The sequence below is a fragment of the Myxocyprinus asiaticus genome, chromosome 1, assembly GCF_019703515.2.
Source record: "Myxocyprinus asiaticus isolate MX2 ecotype Aquarium Trade chromosome 1, UBuf_Myxa_2, whole genome shotgun sequence".
NCBI classification, from domain to species: domain Eukaryota; kingdom Metazoa; phylum Chordata; class Actinopteri; order Cypriniformes; family Catostomidae; genus Myxocyprinus; species Myxocyprinus asiaticus.
Genome location: NC_059344.1, coordinates 57708120 through 57728049, shown reverse-complemented (window position 1 = coordinate 57728049; position 19930 = coordinate 57708120). Strand labels below are relative to the sequence as shown.

Sequence of the window (19930 nt, the reverse complement as noted above, 5' to 3'; positions counted from 1 at the left end):
ATACTGAGCAGTGCACATTCACAGGACACATTCAAGTCTGAACAGGATCATGTCCCGATTCCAGTCCCCCTCACCCCTACTGTCTACACTCCATTTTCCTCTAAAATAAAGGCAAAAAGCAAAAAAAGTAATTCTTTTAAATTTCTGATTTGCTAAACTGTCAGGCCAATCAAGAGAATTCAAAGTGCTATTAAGCCATTTTTCATTGTAAACCAGCAATCATTTCATGGGAGACCATGGCACAGAGCTCAGTTATGCTGTGACGGACAGATTTTTATGAGCCATCAATCATATAAAGCGTGGTCTTTGTATGTTAGCGTGTGCTGGGGGAGGTCTGACCCACGGCCTAGTGTGACATTTAGGGAAGGACTGATTCTTGCCAAGGAAATCCCATTACTGAAAAGCATAATGGATATTTCTTCCAAAAAAGTAATATGCAGCCTGACATGTATTTTGTTATCATTTGTAAAAAAATAAATAAAAAAATAGCCTTAATTTCAGCCTTAATCCTTTTTAATTTTTTATTTGATTACATTACCTGTATTAAAAAAAAAATTTTTTTTTAAATAATGTCAAAATGTACTATTGAGGTATACGAATCACAAGGTACCACAGATGCCTGATAATGACTTCGAAAGAATCCAAACATTATACAAAAGTTCAATAATATATTATTTGTAAGCCATCAACAATGATGATTTAATATTTTGTGAGGGGAATAAATTCAGTATTCCATGATTGTTCTTGAAAAAGAAAAAGAAAATTCTCTCATCATTTACTCACCCTCATTCAATCCCAGAAGATGTTAAGAAGAATGTCTCAGCTTTATTTCTGTTTTTGATCTATTTCTCACCCACACTTTTATCATTTCTGAAGATATGGATTTAACCATTAGAACTTCAAAGTTCTGGCCACCATACACTTGCATTGAATGGACCAACAGACATGAGATATTCTTCTAAAAATCTTATTTGGGGTGGCATGACGGTGAGTAGATGATGAGAGAATTTTCATTTTGGGTGAACTATCTCTTTAATGCCAAAATTGGATGAAGCATATTATTTAAAGCATAAAAGGGGAAATAACGGTCTTGGCTTTATAGATGTCTGGGAAGTTTTGCTCTTAAAAATGAAGGATGTTATTAAGAAACTTCTTCCATGTTGAACAGAACGGAGCACCAAACCATTCAGCAGTCACTGGCTGCTTCATAACTCAAGAAAACAGACAAATATTTGTGAAACAGATTTAAGTAATACAGTGACAGAGCGGTTGCACTTTATTTTAGAGTACGTGTATTTTCAGTATGCTTACAGTGTACTTACCCAAGAAAGTACTGAGTAAAATTAGGTAACTACATGTCCTTAATATGGGTTAAGGTTAGGGTTAGGTTTAGGGTTAGTACCTAGTAATTACTGTAGTTGGTGTAATTATACAGTACGTAAATGTAAAATAAAGTGCTACCGACAGAGCTAGCCTAACCTTTTGTGGAGGGAGTTCAACTTAAATCAAAATCAAAACACTATCTTGGCCGCATTTTTTTTATTTACATGTAGATCGGTTGAAGTGAAAATCTATAGTACTCTTTGTTGATGATGAATACAATTCTATGTTGAAAGAGCTCAGGTTGATTTTACTGTATCACTTGAAATGTTATACAATCTGAATCCAGCACAGTAGAAAGAATGTAGCGCAATAGCTTGTTATCATGTTGCCTTTGATCAACAGCACCGTTGACCTAAATATACCAAAAGGGCAAAGTTTGAAAATAAAAGTTGCTGGCTGTTCCCTCAAAGAAAATAGAAGGACGTTCAGGCACTAAAATAAAGTCCAGACAGCAAGTGTCTGTCTGATTAATAAGATAAACTCTATCTCTGCTCTTTTGTTTAAAAAACCATAGATGTTAAAATATTTTCCTCTATCTCAGCTTAAAGGAATAGTTCACACAAAAATGAAAATGATGTCATCATTTTCTCACCCTCTTGTTGTTCAAAACCCTTATGACTGACTTTTTTTCTTTCTTGGAACTCAAAAGATGATGTTAGAGAGAATGAAAGCTTAATTCACCATTCACTTTCATTGTATGAAAAAAATACAAAGCAAGTGAAAGGTAACTGAGATTGGCATACCGCCAAACATCTCCATGTCAGAAAGTCATACAGATTTTGAACAATATGAGGGTGACTGAATGATGATATAATTTTCAATTTTTAGGTGAACTATCTCTTTAAGCTGAGATAGGAGAATATTTTAACATCTATGGTATATTAAACAATAATTACACACTTCACCTTTAAGGTGAACCTTGAGTAGCACAAAAGGCCTGGAGCAGGAAAACATTGTGAAAACCTTGTTGTGACATTGTTATCTCTTTAATATGCAGACAATTACTATACTGTAAGCTATAAATAAGCCATTTGTAGCTTGGGTTCCCTAAAAAACACTGTGGCCCTTTCCAGGGTTTCAATAAATTCAGTCAAACTTCCCTGTTTCCAGTCCTGATTTCTGGATAGGCATTATATACTGATATATATATATATATATATATATATATATATATATATATATATATATATTGCTGAGGCAGATTTCCATTTGTTTGTTAGGTACAGTACAACTCTTTTTTAATTAATAGATTTAAAGGATTAGTGTGAAAATGTCTCCAATAAGACCCTCAAATGATAATTCAAGTTGGTCTGCAAGCAAGTAGCATAGAAATTCAGAGGACTTTTCCAGACCTGGAAACCACAATTTTAAATTTCCCTGAAAAAAATTTCCCTGGAATTTCCATGTTTTCCATGACCATGGGAATCCTGGCTTTCGAAGACAGTGCGACACAGCAACATTGCCACGTCCGATGGTGTGACCTGTTTGAAAAAAATCTTTTTTTTCTTTTCTTTTTTTTTTTTTTGCAATTCCATTTGGTGATGCACCTCTAAAAGTTGGCACTAAATAAAGTAGGATAAAGGTTAAATGTAAACCAAAGGACAAACTGAAACATGTGCTGTTATTTATAAAATAAATATGCATCTTTGAGCTTGATGTTGTTTGCCACTGAAGAATGAGTCATGTTTACCTGCTTCAGAGCCCACCCCTTTATGATCCCCTCTACACTGATAAGAGAATAGCAAACACACAGACATTTGGAAAAATCTCAGCCTCTCTCACTCTAGCTCGGATGAGACTTGGACATTAAGTGTCTTTAGCAAATCCAGGAGCCCTGCTTCAGTCCCTGGGTGTGGGCAATTTGCAACTTATAGCACAGAGGATATCTAGAAAAAGACATATAGGTCATTGGTGGTGAAATTTCAACATTTGACATCCATTGTAAGGGAAAGGAAGAGTAACTGAGCCAAGAGCACACCGATATGACAAAGTTGAATTGTTTACCAGCTCGGTGGGACTGAAAGGGTCAGTACGTGAAACAGAAGTGGTGGTGTTTCTCATTTAGGCCTACAGAATATAATTAGGCCAAATCCAAATCCTCACCTGGGAAGACATCACCAGACCATGAAGACCTCCGGGATTTCACTTGACCTGAGTGTAGCCGAATATGGAGTCACACTGGACCCTACATACACCATGCTAGAGTTTGGCGGTCTACGCGTGCTCCCTGAACAAACAGGTACATGTGACCTCTGATCTACTAACACATTACACAGTTAACACAATATTACACTGAAGAACCTCTCCTACCTAACGGATTAAGAGAAGCACTAAAAAGTCAACTTTGTGGCTGAATATGATTGATATGGACGGTTGACTTAAATCATAAACACACAGATAAATGTTTAAAGGTCTGACAGCAGTCTGTATTTGTGTCTGCTGCTAATGAACATGGAGAACTGAGAAGCAAGCCAAGAAGAGCAAGGGCTCTATTTTCGTGAGTGTGCAAAGCTCAGCGCTACGCGCAACAACCGTGCACGACGTCTTTTCCAATTTTCCAGAGTGCAGTAATTCATTGCAAATTTCGTGCTAGTGCAAAGTGCAAGTGAGCATGAGTGGGAGTGTTTGTGCAAACTTTGGGTTTATGCACACAAACTGTGGGTGTATTATATGTTAATGAAGTGGCGCAAAGCGTAATTAGCTTTTTTTCTGAGAAATATGTCATTGCGTGAAGACGTTTCGAAAGCAGGTCTGTTTTCAGCATAAAGTCTAAACATAGTTTCCGCATTTGCAGTTCCACCAGCTGTTGGTAATAAAATTCATGTCCAAACTCTGAAAATACTGTGGAACATCAAATGATGTCCCTGACAATTGCCTATTTTTTTTTTAAACAAAAATTCATGAGATTTGTGTTAAACTATCTATAGGCTACATGAAACCAGCAGACTCTGACTTCTGTGGCATCTGTATGATATTCATTAATGCTGCATAATTGATGAAAAAATTGCAATATGTACTTTCATGTGTACTAAACCATAAAAGACTGCATTTTAAAATATAGGCTGTGTCCCGTTTCGAAGGCTGCATGCTCCGGAGGTCACATTTATTGGCCACATAATTCAAGGAGGCTGTCTCGTTTCATAAACACAAGTAGCACACTCCAAATGCAGCTTTCAAAAGCGACCTTCTTTCACAGGAATTCGGAGGATGCAAGAGGTGTATCTTTCTTTGGCACTCACAACCCACAATTCTTTGCTTCAACGGAAACATTGATTTACCCGAAAATATGAGGTTCAAATGCAAGTAATGTTGCCAAGTTGAAGTACCTTAGTAGATGGGAGTAAAATAAATAATATGTAAAACTATAATAATATATAATGAAGAATAAGTATTAAGTAAAGCTGCAGAGATTCCCTTCTCATTCAGAGCTTTTCCATTTGTCCTTCGAAGGCTGTCTCGTATGAATAAAGCTAATTTGAAGTGGAGGACGCTCGGTATTCCGCTGCCGACAAAGGACGCATCCTACCTTGCAACAGCCTTCGAAATGAGACACAGTCTAGACCTTAATCACGCTAGTGCCATCTTTGATTTTTAATGAGAATGACAACGAGGCTGTGTGGGATAGACTCACCATCTCTTCAGTGGGCTGTACCACAGTTTAAAGTTATTTTGGATTGTTCCGCGGACAAAACGTTGATTAAATATCTGTCCAAGAACATTCAGTATACAAAGAACTCCAGACAACATGAGCTGTGGAAAATCAGATGTGATCTAAGAGCTTTATACAACTTTGTACCGCTCATGCCATTGAGCAGACTGTAAGTCTATTCCTCAAAGCCTTGTTGTCATTCCCATTAAAAATGAAAGAGGCGGGGCCTGGGTAGCTCAGTGGTAAAATACACTGGCTACCACCCCTGGAGTTCGCTAGCTCGCTAGTTCGAATCCCAGGGCATGCTGAGTGACTCCAGCCAGGTCTCATAAGCAACCAAATTGGCCCAGTCCCTAGGGAGGGTAGAGTCACATGGGGTAAACTCCTCGTGGTCACTATATTGTGGTTTGTTCTCAGTGGTAAGTTGAGTGTGGTTGCCGCAGTGGATGGCGTGAAGCCTCCATAGGCACTATGTCTCTGTGGCAATGTGCTCAACAAGCCACGTGATAAGATGCGCAGGTTGATGGTCTCAGACGCAGAGGCAACTGGGATTTGTCCTCTGCCGCTGAGGCGAATCAGTATGTGACCATGAACATTGCACATTGGGAATTGGGCATTCCCCCCCCTTTCCCCCCCCCCATGCAGCAAAGATGCAGCTAGTGTGAATAAGGTCTGCATTCAGTCAGTGCTCTGTGAGCAAGCGGCACCCTCTAGTGATCTGGACAGCATTATCCATTATACCACTAAAATCCCAAAGGGGTTTTGTTCCATTTGTTAAAACTTTTTATATTTCTATGATGTGGTTGTCATTTCCTTTGAATTGTCCAACATGTACATGTTTGTAATGTTCTATCATATACAGTACATACATGTGAGTTGAACTGCAAAAACAGAAGAAAAATGTTTTAGAAGTACAAAAATATCCTTTTTTTCATATCAATCATCATTTTAAAAATGTTTTTTTTTTTTTTTTTTTTTTTATTGTCATCTTTTTAACTTCTATGTATCTTTCATTTTGTCTTTTCATTTTGTCTCTCTTGGAAAAGTTGGCCTGTTCTGTTGGTCAATTTAAATTATTTATCATTAGAACAGTAATTCAAAGCCCCTCGCATACCTGAAAAGTTATAAGTAGGTGCGTAAGAAAAAATATATTATCAAGACAAAAAGAAAAAATCCTGCACACTACCATAGCTTGCAAAACATGATCAGGAATTTATTTGCAATGGTTCGGTCACACAACCTTCATCAAGCATACTTCCAAAGTTAATCTGTGATCTGATGACAAAGCAAGGTAAGTGGCAAAATATTGGTATCGGCCCAAAATGTTCATATCGCTGCATCCCTAGTTCCTACTTTCTGGCATGAGATGCTGCAGCTTACAGTATATATCTACCCATAAGAGGACTTTCAAACGCCAGTGCTCACACCACTTCAACCTGTTCCTGCTTTCCATTATAATCTAATTTTCTATAATCATTAGAAGTTCTGCTGATTGCTGAATTAGATATACTGGATCCATCTTCCAATGCATACACGCGTGGGTGGCAAAAAGCATTGTTGACTGTTAAATCACTGCACTTTGAACCCAAAGGCGATCTGAATGTTAGAGTATATTACCTCTCTAAGAGGGAATAAAGCACTGAGTGTATTGCCTAACTAAGTCAAGAATGGACTTGATGGTTGAGGATACAAACCAGTGGCAATCAAATTCCCGAGCGCAATATATGAGGAAATTGAATTAAAATTTAGCTAACACTGCAAAATTACGTGGGAAATGGGGGTAGAAGTCTCTTCACTGACCTGTTTAATTAAATTGAGTTTCTTCTTTCTCAAAGTAACACTATGGATGCCAATAGCGCAGTTGGTGATTGGATCCATTTCCTCCATTGCTGTGGAATCGCCATCCTTTACGTTGAGAAAAAATACAGGACACCAAGATTAGTCAGTACGCTCTAAAGATAAATATTTCTGATTAAGTAGTGGTCAAGTTTACATGTTTCATTTATTCTGAAATGAAAGCTGACGTGTTTATTAACCTCTCTGGGTGATCATTACTGATAATATGTTATTACTGTGGTCGTGTTTATATACCGTTTCACAGCACCGACACACTGGATCATCCAAGCGGCCCATTCAACTTTCCACAATTTACACAGACTGTTGACATTACTTCGAGTGTTACAGAGAGCTAGAACTTCCAGTCTAGAGACTGTAATACTGACACACTATAACTATACTAACTGTTTGACTGTCAAAAAACATTAACATGTAAAAGCAGACCTGTGCGATCAGGTCTAAAAACGATCGGTAAAGGTGAGGGAGATATCAATTATAAAACGTGTAAGCTTTGCTCATGATTATTAATTACATGCCATGGCATCATCTTATTAATATTCAACAGGCCCAATATGATTTGGCCACTAACCGCTTTCACGCGGCGGATACAATCGTTTTTGAGGCTTCTGCCTGATCTTAAAATTGTAATTTTATGTTGCCAGTTGCACTTTTTTACTTTGTACCCCCAACAAGGAAAGTAAAATTCTTAAAAATGTATATAATTATTATTTCCCAAAAAGTGTGGGGACGAATGTTCTAATTGAAACAGGAAGTTTGGTTGGGATGATGATTTGCTATTTATTTGCTATTGCTAGTCTTGAAAGCATTTGATTGGACAAAATGAGTGAGTACAGTGTGAGTCATCAATGTTTTTGCCGAAAGAGACTGTACATTTTAAATATGTATATCTGCTGAAAATTAATTTTGTTAGTGTTTAGGTGTACACTAGCAAATGGCATCAAAGCTAACAGACATGACCTAAAATCCACAAAACCATTATTTTGATTTCATTGGGCTCTTTAAAGGAATTTAAAATGATGTATAATATACTTACTGATTTAAATATTTTAACATAAGTTAATAGTATGTTTTACATATTAAAATATTTAATATAGAAGATATTTATATAAAAGTTCAGTCTCAAGTTTATGCATGCCTTTTATAACAGTATGTTGTCAAACAGATGCTAGACTTCAAAATATGTTCTGTCCACTTTTTTCTAAGACCTAATACCTCACCCCGTGCCTGCATCAGAACCAGTGCCTTTGCTGCAGCATAGCAGTGTAAACCTCTGCGCTATCTGCGCAGACAGGGCAACAGGGAAACATTACGGTGCATCTAGCTGTGATGGCTGCAAGGGTTTCTTTAGAAGAAGTGTACGCAAGAACCATGCCTACACATGCAGGTGAGAAGACACAATCAGATTGATAACTGTCCTCTAGATGTGCATGGCACACTTATAAATAATGTTTATATCCACTCCATAGAACTACATCAAACATGCTGGTGTTGGGGGCCTGGGTAGCTCAGCGAATATTGTCGCTGACTACCACCCCTGGAGTCATGAGTTCGAATCCAGGGTGTGCTGAGTGACTCCAGGCAACCAAATTGGCCCGGTTGCTAGGGAGAGTAGAGTCACATGGGGTAACCTCCTCATGGTCGTGATTAGGGGTTCTCGCTCTCAATGGGGTGTGTGGTAAGTTGTGCGTGGATCGCGGAGAGTAGCACGAGCCTCCACATGCTGTGACTCTCCACGGTGTCATGCACAGTGAGCCACGTGATAAGATGCGCGGATTGACTGTCTCAGAAGTGGAGGCAATTGAGACTTGTCCTCGGCCACCCGGATTGAGGTGAGGAACCGCACCACCATGGGGACCTAGTAAGTAGTGGGAACTGGGCATTCCAAAATTGGGGAGAAAAGGGGATAAAAAAATAAATAAAAATAAATAAATAAAAAACATGCTGGTGTTGCCTTTATGAATTACAGTTATACAAAGCAGGGGAATTAGTTGAGTTAGTCTGCATTAGTCTGCATACAGCATAACAAATATTAAAGGGTCTCCTGACAGATCACTTCTTTGGCTCATTAAATTCCCATAACTATTATGTGTCTGATACTTATCAGTAAGAATATATTGAAAGCAAGTATAGATTCTCAGAGACATTGGTTGTGACCAGGTAGACAACTCTAATAGCCAACTAGGTGAGACAGAACATTACAAGTTCGCAGCTCAGTTTATACAACGGAAAAGATATTTCACAATTCCACAGGAGCTGGCTGCTACGCCCATTGTCTTGGTAAGACTCCATCTATACATGAACACAGATGTCTGTTTCCTACAAAAATCTGTGACCACTTTCATCTGAGCCTGTATGAGTGTGACATGAAGTGTTTCATTGGACTTCTCCTCTGTCTCTGCAAATGTGAGAATGATATGTATTTCTGTCTTGTGTGTGTGTGTGCGTGTGTGTGTGTGTGTGTGTGTGCGTGTGTGTGTGTAGGTTCAGCAGACAGTGTGTAGTGGACAAAGACAAAAGAAACCAATGTCGCTACTGCAGACTTCGAAAGTGCTTCAGAGCCGGCATGAGGAAACAGGGTAAAATATGAGAGAAGTCCATTTCATTTTAGTTTATGATACTGCGCTTGAAGAGTTTCTTTAAAGAGCTTTCTACAAGGTCACAAATCTGAAATCGGCTTACATATAAACTAACTGAGTTATTGGCCTTATCCCATTACTCATGAATCTCTTTCTGAAAGATAGAATAAACATATGGATGACAATTGTAATAAGGCTTTGCCCAACCTGACATAAAAGTATCTGCTTAAACAACTGGTAGCTGTTGTTTTGTCTTCAGTAACAAAGACTGAAAAACTGATCTCTCCTTGTGTCTCTTAGCTGTTCAAAATGAGCGTGACCGTATCAGCTGTCGCAGAGAGGGCCAAGGGGTGGGAACGCTCACCATCGATGTGTTGCTGCAGGCAGAGGCCAGCAATCATCAGGTAAGCTTTCTGCTGAAATCATTTTGAAAATATCTTGCTGTATTCTTTCCTCTCACATAATCACAGCCTTTTTAATTAAGTGTAGTACCATCTTTGGACATCTTGCTATCAAAATTGTCCTACCAACTTTCAATTATATAACTCACAGTCACGCTGCTTTCTACAGCACCTCTCCCTGAATCCCATGAGGAACATCAACACAAAGAAGATAGCCAGTGTGGGTGATGTGTGTGAATCCATGAAACAGCAACTCCTCCTCTTAGTGGAATGGGCAAAGCGCATCCCTGAATTCCGTGAGCTTTCCGTGGATGACAGAGTATGCCTATACCTGGTTGTGTTCATTCAATCATGTGCTTTCAGTTGTTTATGCCAGGAGCTAGTCTGAGAGTTATGTTGTCTGTGTGTGGTGTGTGTTTTTGTCTATGTGAAGGTTGTGCTGTTGAGAGCTCACTCTGCAGAACACCTCATCTTAGGGGTGGCGCGTCGTTCACTGCCCTACAATGATGTCATCCTGTTGGGTAAGAAGAGAGTGGCTTGATTGGGTTCTCTTGTAAATATGGCTGCCTTAATGTTTAGTTCAATTCAATTTAATTTGGATAGCACTTTTTACACTTATTGTTTTAAAGCAGCTTTACAGAAAACAGAAAAAAAAAACAACTGAAAAATTATACCTTACAAACAAACAAATATATTATACCTTACAAACAAACAAATATATATATATATATATATATATATATATATATATATATATATATGTATATATTTATTTATTTATTTATTTGTTTGTTTGTTTGTATATATATATATATATATATATATATATATATATATATATATATATATATATATATATATATATATGTATATATATTGGGCAAGTTGTCACAAAACGTCAATATGTGTTTAAAGAACTGTATTTTTTTCTTACTGGCCAGTCTAGAAAATGTTCAATATATATTGAACACTTTCTAGATTGGCCATTAAAAATAAATACAGTTCTTTAAACACACATTGCCCTTTTGTGACAACTTGCCCCAATAGTGGCACGTTTCATGTGCACATTGGGAAAAACACATTCCCCCGTCACCAAAACAAAATCAACACTTCTCTTTACATGTTAACCTGCATTAAACTTTCTATTATAGGCTTATCAATTAAATGTATAAAAGCTTATATACTGTAATTGACCCTTGCCTGATTGTATGCCAGTTTGGTTTGCTTACAGTATGTTCTCTGTAAGAGCAATTACAAAAATATTATGATATAAAAGATTTACTGGGGAGAGATTATTCTAATATAAGAGCTTTTTTTAACTAGGTGTTTGAAACCACTATACAAAACCTCTGCTATAGAAAACATACATTTGCGCCATTGGACTTTTGACACCGAAGGTTATCATTACTGAGAAACAACTTCCCCATGTGACAACTAGCCTCTGACACCCCTATAATGTGAGCCATATTATGCATTATACTGTCTGTTCACAGGAAATGACTTCATCATTCCTGTGAGAGGGACCGAGCAGGAGATGTCCAAGGTAGCAGCTCGTATCTTGGAGGAGCTAGTGAGACCTCTGAAAGAGCTCAGCATCACAGACACAGAATTTGTCTGTCTCAAAACCATTGTCTTCTTTGCCCCAGGTTAGTCAGGAATCATCGCTAAGGGCTAAGACCCAGTCTCGGTGGTTCGCTTTCAAATACAGTGTCTGTGCCAGGTGCTTTTGCACTTGTTCCTGGCACAACTTTGTTGTACTGTCTTCTTTGGTTTGTGATGTTATATGTGGATCTATTAATATCTGAGATATTGCTGACTTGGAATGTTGAGTTCTGGACTTTACTGCCTGTTGGCCTGAAGGTCTGATTATAAAACTAGAGCCAGGTTGGTCAGCAAGAGCAGCCATCTGTCAAAAGAGTGTAATAGTTAGTCTGAGATTGTTGCTTATACAAATATATATTCACTCACAGACTATCAAGCACATCATATACAAAAGGTGCTTTTCCACCATCGGGCCGAACGGTTACCATTGCTGAACCATGTCGTTCTGTGCCAATCCAGGCTCGGTGACATAGTTACGGTTTCTATTTCTATTGTGGTGATGCAAAATTAAAATTAGATGATTTACATCAATACATCGTATTGACACTGACTACCACCCCTGGAGTCGTGAGTTCGAATCCAGTGCGTGCTGAGTGACTCCAGCCAGGTTGGCCCAGTTGCTAGGGAGGGTAGAGTCACATGGGGTCAACTCCTCATGGTCGTGATTAGGGGTTCTCACTCTCATTGGGGCACGTGGTAAGTTGTGTGAGAGTAGCATGAGCCTCCACATGCTGTGACTATCCGCGGTGTCATGCACAGCGAGCCACGTGATAAGATGCGCGGATTGACTGTCTCAGAAGCAGAGGCAACTGAGACTTGTCCTCCGCCATCCGGATTGAGGTGAGTAACCGCGCCACCACGAGGACCTACTAAGTAGTGGGAACTGGACATTCCAAATTGGGAGAAAAGGGGATAAAATATTTTTTTGTTTTTAAAAACATGCAATAAGTAATCCAAAAGTAATCATATTACATTACCCAAAAGGTTTAACATATTATAGATCATGTTACTGATTACAATTTTATTCATGTAATTTGTAATCATTACTAGATTACATTTCAGAAGTAAACTACAGAAGTAATCATCCATTACATCTACTAAATGGTGAATGTGACCTCAGAGAGCATCTTCACCATGTATTGTTTTGAATTGCATAGTTATGTCACTGACCCCTGTCTGTTTTAGACTGCCCTGGACTACATTGTACCCAGGCAGTGCGCCAGTTGCGATTCCAAGCCCAGGTGTTGTTGGATGAGGCCACTAGTGAGCAGCGAGGACGATTTGGGGAGCTACTGTTGCTGCTGACCACACTTCAGAGCGTGGCCTGGCAGATGGTGGAGCAGCTGCAGCTAATGCGTCTTCTGGGCAAGGCCAGCGTGGACAGCCTGTTGATGGAGATGCTACTGGGAGAAGAGGCAGCCAGAGGATCTGAATCACTGCAGGTCTCAGGTACCATAGAAAGGAAAAATCACAAATGAGATCTTTAATCTTTAACTGTTTCTCCTAGACAGTGAATAGATTAAATAGAGAGCAAACTGAGACATTTGATGAAGTCTCCTGCTACTCAGATTTTCCACCTGGGAAGATACTAAAGTCTGCAACCAAATGTCAGAGTTCTATATGAACTCAAGCATTTCTCATTCAATTGTTGACATATTGTAAGCATTTAGAGCTAAAAAAAAAAAATGAATGTGAATAGCATAGAGTGGATCCAAGCTATGCTATTCACACCATAGACAGTTTAGCAGAGGTGGACCACTGCTGTTAAAATGAATGGGAGAAATCTGAGTGCCCAACGGATGTAGAAAAGGAAGTCCCGCCTTTTAGGTAAAAGAGCCAATAACCTTTTAGATACAGACATCACCTGTCAGTCAACTTGAAAACGTGCACGCGCGTTAGCTGAACCAGTCAGAAAATAGTGTTTTTTTTAGCCTGATCTGAGCTAAAGAAGCACTTTATGATACCATATGTTATTTGATCATAATCTTGACCAACCGTTTTGGAGATTTTGGTCTTTCCCCATTCAAGTAGATAGTAGCTGTACTTTTATGCCACTTGTTTACACTGAAAATAGTTGCCCAGCCCAGCTTTCCCAGGAACATTCCAAAGATGGCCAAATGGACTTTGTTCACATTCATTTTATAGCTCTAAACGCTTACTGTATGTCAACAGTTGTCTCATTTGATTACATTTTTATTTCTTCCAGGAAATTTTAGGATAAACCTCTGAGACAAAGTTGATACTTCAGTGAAACATAATTGAGAACTTTATTAAAGGAATGTTCCATGTTCAATACAAGTTAAGCTCAATCGACAGCATTTGCGGCATAATGTTGAGGATCACAAAAATTTATTTTGACTTGTCCCTCCTTTTTTTATAAAAAGCAAAAATCTTGGATCCAGTGGGACTCTTACAATGGAAGTGAATTGGGGCCAATTTTTGAATGTTATAATACTCACTTTTTCAAAAGTATAGCCATTAGACATAAACAATATGCATGTAAAAATTATTTCAGTGTGATAAAATTGCTTTGCTGGAATGTGATCTCATGAGAATTCGTATATATTCTTACGTCAAGTTTGGTTCAAGCAAACGTACATTCTCTAATGTTTGCATAGACACTGAAACGTACAATATTGACGTATTGACAGCATCTAAACATCATCATTTTATGTATTAACACCTATTGAAATGTACAAATGTTTACGTGTACTGTTTGAATTAATTAAAATTGAATAATTCAAAGAATTAATCAGTTAATTACATTTAATTAATAATCAATGAGATTAGTTAAATGCCATCACATTTAACGCAGTTGACATTATAATATGACATTTTAACGGTTTCATTCAGTTCTGTGTGATTTCTGCAGCCCTATACAATGTTTTAAAGGATTATATCACTTTAACCAAGACTAAACTTTAAAATGTTAAAATGAATAAAAATTCTCAGCAAGTATTGACACTGACTACCACCCCTGGATTCGCGAGTTCGAATCCAGGGTGTGCTGAGTGACTCCAGCCAGGTCTCCTAAGCAACCAAATTAGCCCGGTTGCTCGGGAGTGTAGTCACATGGGGTAACCTCCTCGTGGTCATGATTAGTGGTTCTCGTTCTCAATGGGGCGCGTGGTAAATTGTGCGTGGATTGCGAAGAATAGCATGAGCCTCCACATGCTGTGAGTCTCCGCAGTGTCATGCATAGCGAGCCACGTGATAAGATGTGCAGACTGACAGTCTCAGAAGTGGAGGCAACTGAGACTTGTCCTCCACCACCCGGACTGATGTGAGTAACCGCACCACCACGAGGACCTAGTAAGTGGTGGGAATTGGGCATGCCAAATTGGGGAGAAAAAAAAAAAATGAATAACAACTCTGTAATCATTTAATCATTTATTAAGCATTTAATTTTATTTTTGTTTGCCATGGGACACGAAAGGAGTTTTCAGAATATGCCAAAAAGCTAAATAAACCACAAAAAGCACCATAAAACAATAATAAAGTTAATCCATACATTTGTTAGCTATCAACCAAATCTTAAGACTGCTTTCTGTGAAGAACAGACCCAAATTCAGTGCGGAGTTGACTGCTACTGTTCTAATTTGAACAGTACTAAAAGTGCACTGTTATAATAGCTGGAGTTTATGTCTTCATGTCACACATTTTAAAAACTCTTAAGAGAAAATAAAAACTAAATTTAGTGTGCGATTAAAGACTGCAGTCTTCACAGGGCCATTGCCAGAACAAATGGAATAGGAAACACTATTAACTTACAGGTAAGCTAGTGATATTTTATCAAAGCAATAACCATATCAATATATCTTAATTAAACCCACAGCTATTTAATCTGTTGTGGGCGAGACTGTTGAGTTTAAAAAGCTGCTGTTTCACCAACGTTCCTTAAAAAGCGATTTCACGTACAATACAGTACATTCCATAAAACAACGGTCCAAATTAATTATTTTTTATTTTATTATGTTTCCATTATATGCCTATTAATAGTTATTGAAGTGAATTTAGCAAGAAAATACGTATGTGTGATTTGTTTTTCCATCGGCATGGAAGCCATCTAGTCTAAAGTAAGCTTCTCCCGTCCCACTAACGTTAGTGTTTGGATTTGGGTAGGAGAAACTGACCAGCAGTTAATGAAAAACTTCAACTTTATCACGGAGCGGCAATCGGATGCAATAAGCAGTGGATTGAGTGAGATATATACGAGTGAAAGTTAAACTATGATTTTTATAATTCCGTTGATTTTCCACTCATGTCTGACAAGCAATTTTGGGGGTGAAAATATGTCACTTTGGAAGGCACTGCCCACTAATGGCCATCCCTGGTGACAGCCCTGAATTTTGAAACTATCCTGATTGAAAATAAATGGAGTCGAAGAGTCGATACCATCGACTCCAATGGCTGGAGTTGACTCCAAAAAACTCGAAATCGAACACCCCTACGTTGCGCCCACTGTAACCGTCAACCCGCGTTGATTGGTTTTGTTTTCAAAATTTAACTTGTATAGAACCCGGAACATTCCTTTAAGTTTCCTAAGCTATGAAAGCGCAAATTTTTAGTGGTAAAATTTACCTTTGGGTTGCCACACTGCTGATTTAGGGTCAGTAAATGAAGTCTTGGGTTTAGGCAAGCAGTGCTGATCCTGAACATCATAGAGAGTTAGATTTTTTCCAGCATAAACTTCTGTGAACTAGGAGCTGACTAAGATTCCATAGGGGGTCTCAGTCCAGGGTCCACCTGAAGCTCGCAAGCTTAAGACTCAAAATCAGTCCTCCAAGGGAGATTAAGCTCTCTCCGACTTAACTGTAGTTACAGTGAGAACAGGTTGAAAATGCAATAATGTTATAAAACAGTGAGTGGGATCTTCTCTTTTCTGCCTCTCTGTAGAGTCAAATCCTGAGCCATTTATATTCTCTACATCTACAGAGCCAGTCCTCTCTAGAGAAATACTGACAGAGCACATCCCACTGCCTAACTTCACATCAGTGATACTCCCTGTACCCTCTTGTGAGTATCTGGAGCTTATGTAGCCAAACTGTCAATCCTATACAGGATAGCTCACCTAAACATGAAAATTATGTCATCATTTTTCTCACCCTGATGTTGTTACAAACCTTTATGACTTTCTTTATTCTGTAGAACACAAAAGGAGATATTTTTCAGAATGTACACGCTGCTCTTTTCCATACAAAGAATCTAGAGTTCTGGCAAACTTGCAGCAAATTTGCCATTCATTATTTCACATGCAAATGAGTTTGCTATTCACAGCAAATGTTTGCCAGAAGTTTGCAGCTCTTCACCAGTAGTGGTGAACCTGCAGCAAACCTTTTGCAACAATGAGGAGTTTGCCACAAAGTTCATTTGCATGTGACAATTAATGAGTGGCATATTTGCAGCAACTCTAGATTTTTTGTAAGGGATGAAATCATACAGTGACCAAAAAGTATGTAACAAAGGTTACGATTGGGAAAGGAGGAGGCAGGCACCGGCTGCACAGTCAAAATTTAATAGAACTTAAACAAAAAGACACACAGAACACAAACGCACACATGGTAGCTGCATGTGGCTCTCCCTCTCCCGAACTGCCGCGTTCTGCCGCATTTATCCCTCTCCTCGGCTGATTAGCCTAATTGGGGACCGGGCATGCGTAGTAACAGATAGTCCCACCAATATCTAATTTACTTTTCCGCATATTCAAACTTGACGTGTCATCATTGGTTATGAGATATGCAATGACAATTGGCATCAACGTGGTGTGTGACACGTGGCATCACTGACATCCAACCTGGCACAACAGGTCTTCACATGGCAATTTTAAATAAGCACATAAGTAAGAAAGATTTCAAATCTCATGACGTTTAGAACAACATGAGGGTGAATACATGCTGACAGAAATTTCATTTTTGGGTGAACTATTCCTTTAAGACTTGAAGAGATTAAATATTTTAAATGGAAGTCCTCAATATATGTAAAACTAGTTTCTGATGTAATAATTGTTTTAATGCTGACACTTACAGACAAATACTCCCTTCATTAGATATAAGTTGTGTTACTAATGTCACTTTTGTCATCCTGACCTTTTGACCTGAGCAGCTCTGCCTGAAGAGCCCTTGCTACACACACACGCTGGGCCTGAGGTCTACACACATGGACAAGCAGCAGACATGCCAAAAGAAATGGCCAACAGCCTCGCCATGCCAACTGTCCACACATGCCTTTAACCACAGTTACTGAGAAGTCATAGACACTTGTGTAAAGGTTCTCAGTTTTACAGACACTAACTTGACATACTTCTGTTCTTCGCTGTATTTTGCATATTCCTAATCTAAAGTGCTTTTTATAATGTATCAAAAACGGTGTGTGATGCACTAATAGTAAAAAAAATTTACTGTGAGAGAAAAATTAACAGCAGATAGAACACTAGGTATTATCTAATGAGATAATAGCAAATGATTGTCTAATTTATTGAATGGTGACGTGGCAGGGGAACGTGCATAAACATCAGAATCCAACAAATCTCCAGGGTTCATGGTTCAATCAGATACAAAATACTCATGAGGGTTGGTCACTAATTGCCTGATTTCTTTACGCTGTTATAGTCTCAAATATCAATTAGAGATCGTCTGTATGCCTAAATATGTTCTTGTCCCATATCAAGTTTCTGTCTGTTTACAAATGGTCAACAATCAAGGGTAGAAGAGTAGCATTTTTGCTAATTTTAGACTTAAGTTTAGTCAATATCTCTTTCAGTATCTTTTTTATTCACTCATTTACTTTGTTCACTCATGAAATGGAAATTTGCCTAATGCTAGTTCCCTCCAATCATCTATTGACAAACAGTGCTTCAGCTATGACTGTGAACACTCTAGTTAGCATAACATAGACTATTAGCCTACATTCACACAACCTTTCACAAGAGGGCGCCAAATGCCTACCAAGATCCAGAAAATGCAGCTTTCCTTGTGACAAGACTGGTTATTGGTATGTTGTCTTACAATATATAGTTTCCTTTTTCTGGCCTGGATAAACAGTTACAAAGTGAGATTAGCCCCATACAAAAACCTAATCTGCACAAATGTAAAATAAGTGCAGAGAAGAGACCTACCATCATCCTAATTTAATCACTGCAAATATTAGCATTTAAATAACTAAATATGAAGTTGCTGTGTTGTGTGGCTGTTTATGAGCCTCTCTCTCTCTCTCTCTCTTTAGTGATTTCTACCTCCCCCAAAAAGTTAAGGGTAAGTTAAAGTTGACAGGCATGATGGTTCTGTTCACTTGGGTCAGGCGGGATAGTCTGACTCATCAGAACAGAGAGGCTTAGTGGGCAGCTATAGGTCAGTAAAGAAATGGAAGAAATATTTGCCCCCCTGGCAACAGTAGCCACAGCAAGTAAGAGTATCTGTCCAAATACCTTGAAACAGTTCCAGTTTTTAACACTTATTCAATAAGCCTCTTTTCTTTCTTGCCTTTGTTTTAAACCACTGATTTCATAAACGCATAAACTAACCGTAACAAATGGATGAGTAATGCTCCCATTGCACCAAGTTCAATAAATTTTTCTTTCAATTGTGGAGATATATCACCAGCTATTAAAAAGCTAGCTCAATGTCACAACGGAATTGCCATAGGCACTGCAGACAAGGGCGTAGCCAGGAAATAACTTTTGGGTGGGCCTCAACAAAAATGCATGGGCAAAGTTTTCACCCAGTTTATTTTACAAAATTTTCCTTACCAACAGAGAAGCGGCACATTCGAACAGTTCTTTCACACATTCAGAAATCAGAATTTATGATTTTTTTTTAACTATTTTATATTTGAAGTCAAAGAATAATCTCTAATATTCTGGGTGGGCCTGTGCCCACCCAAATTAGACCCAGCCCACCCTTTGCTATGCCACTGATTGCAAAATCATAAGAGTACAGTACTGTTACTGGAAAACACTTGGGGTCCATACATTATCTGAAAATATTTCATCACATTTGTAGGTAGGTATGTGAATAATAAGAAAACTACAGAAAAAGCACTGTAGTAACCTATATTTCATCAGCCAACCCTTGTTACTTTACCAGTCAACTGTGTGTTTGTAATCCAGTTCAGATATTTTTGGACATTATTGATTGATTTGGAAAGAAAGCACAAACTCTTATGCATTTGTACTCTGTTAATTGTTCTGTTAATTAAAACAATTCATCAACAGAGCATTTACAGTATATGTTGTTCCTACATATCTGTCATCTATGCACCGCATGATTTATCCTCAGGTAAGTTTTGGCCTTGTAATCAAAGTGTACCATAGTTGCTATTTCAAAAAATTCATGTACATTTAAATATGGTGCATTAAGAAATGCCATGCCAGGTGTGACTCATGCTGACATCAAACAATGTGTCTTGACGCTTAACGTTTGAATGTACATGATATATACATGATCTATAGCATCCCCTCTCAAGAA

The 19930-nt window shown here is 38.3% G+C and overlaps 1 protein-coding gene across 2 annotated transcripts; it reads left to right on the top strand.

Annotated features, from left to right (window-relative positions):
* The first annotated feature begins 3161 nt into the window (after nucleotides 1-3161).
* On the top strand, nucleotides 3162-19679 carry LOC127420922 (hepatocyte nuclear factor 4-beta-like). 2 transcript variants are annotated; one of them, XM_051664707.1, is made up of 10 exons: nucleotides 3162-3622; nucleotides 8093-8273; nucleotides 9371-9465; nucleotides 9766-9869; nucleotides 10036-10185; nucleotides 10300-10387; nucleotides 11360-11512; nucleotides 12654-12917; nucleotides 16404-16484; nucleotides 17571-19679. In XM_051664707.1, the coding sequence occupies exons 1-10, from the start codon at nucleotides 3508-3510 to the stop codon at nucleotides 17696-17698; spliced, it is 1359 nt and encodes a 452-aa protein (XP_051520667.1). In that variant the 5' UTR covers nucleotides 3162-3507; the 3' UTR covers nucleotides 17699-19679. The 2 variants fall into 2 exon arrangements, with proteins under 2 accessions (XP_051520667.1, XP_051519884.1); XM_051663924.1 differs by having other exon boundaries at nucleotides 16365-16484.
* The last annotated feature ends 251 nt before the right edge of the window (nucleotides 19680-19930 follow it).

What these genes read in the sequence shown, in the direction of transcription:
- LOC127420922 (XM_051663924.1), top strand. Translation starts at nt 3,508, where the DNA reads ATGAAGACCTCCGGGATTTCACTTGACCTGAGTGTAGCCGAATATGGA. An exon ending in TGAATCACTGCAGGTCTCAG is followed by an intron (nt 12,918 to 16,364) that starts GTACCATAGAAA and finishes GCCTCTCTGTAG; the next exon opens with AGTCAAATCCTGAGCCATTT. An exon ending in GATACTCCCTGTACCCTCTT is followed by an intron (nt 16,485 to 17,570) that starts GTGAGTATCTGG and finishes TGACCTGAGCAG; the next exon opens with CTCTGCCTGAAGAGCCCTTG.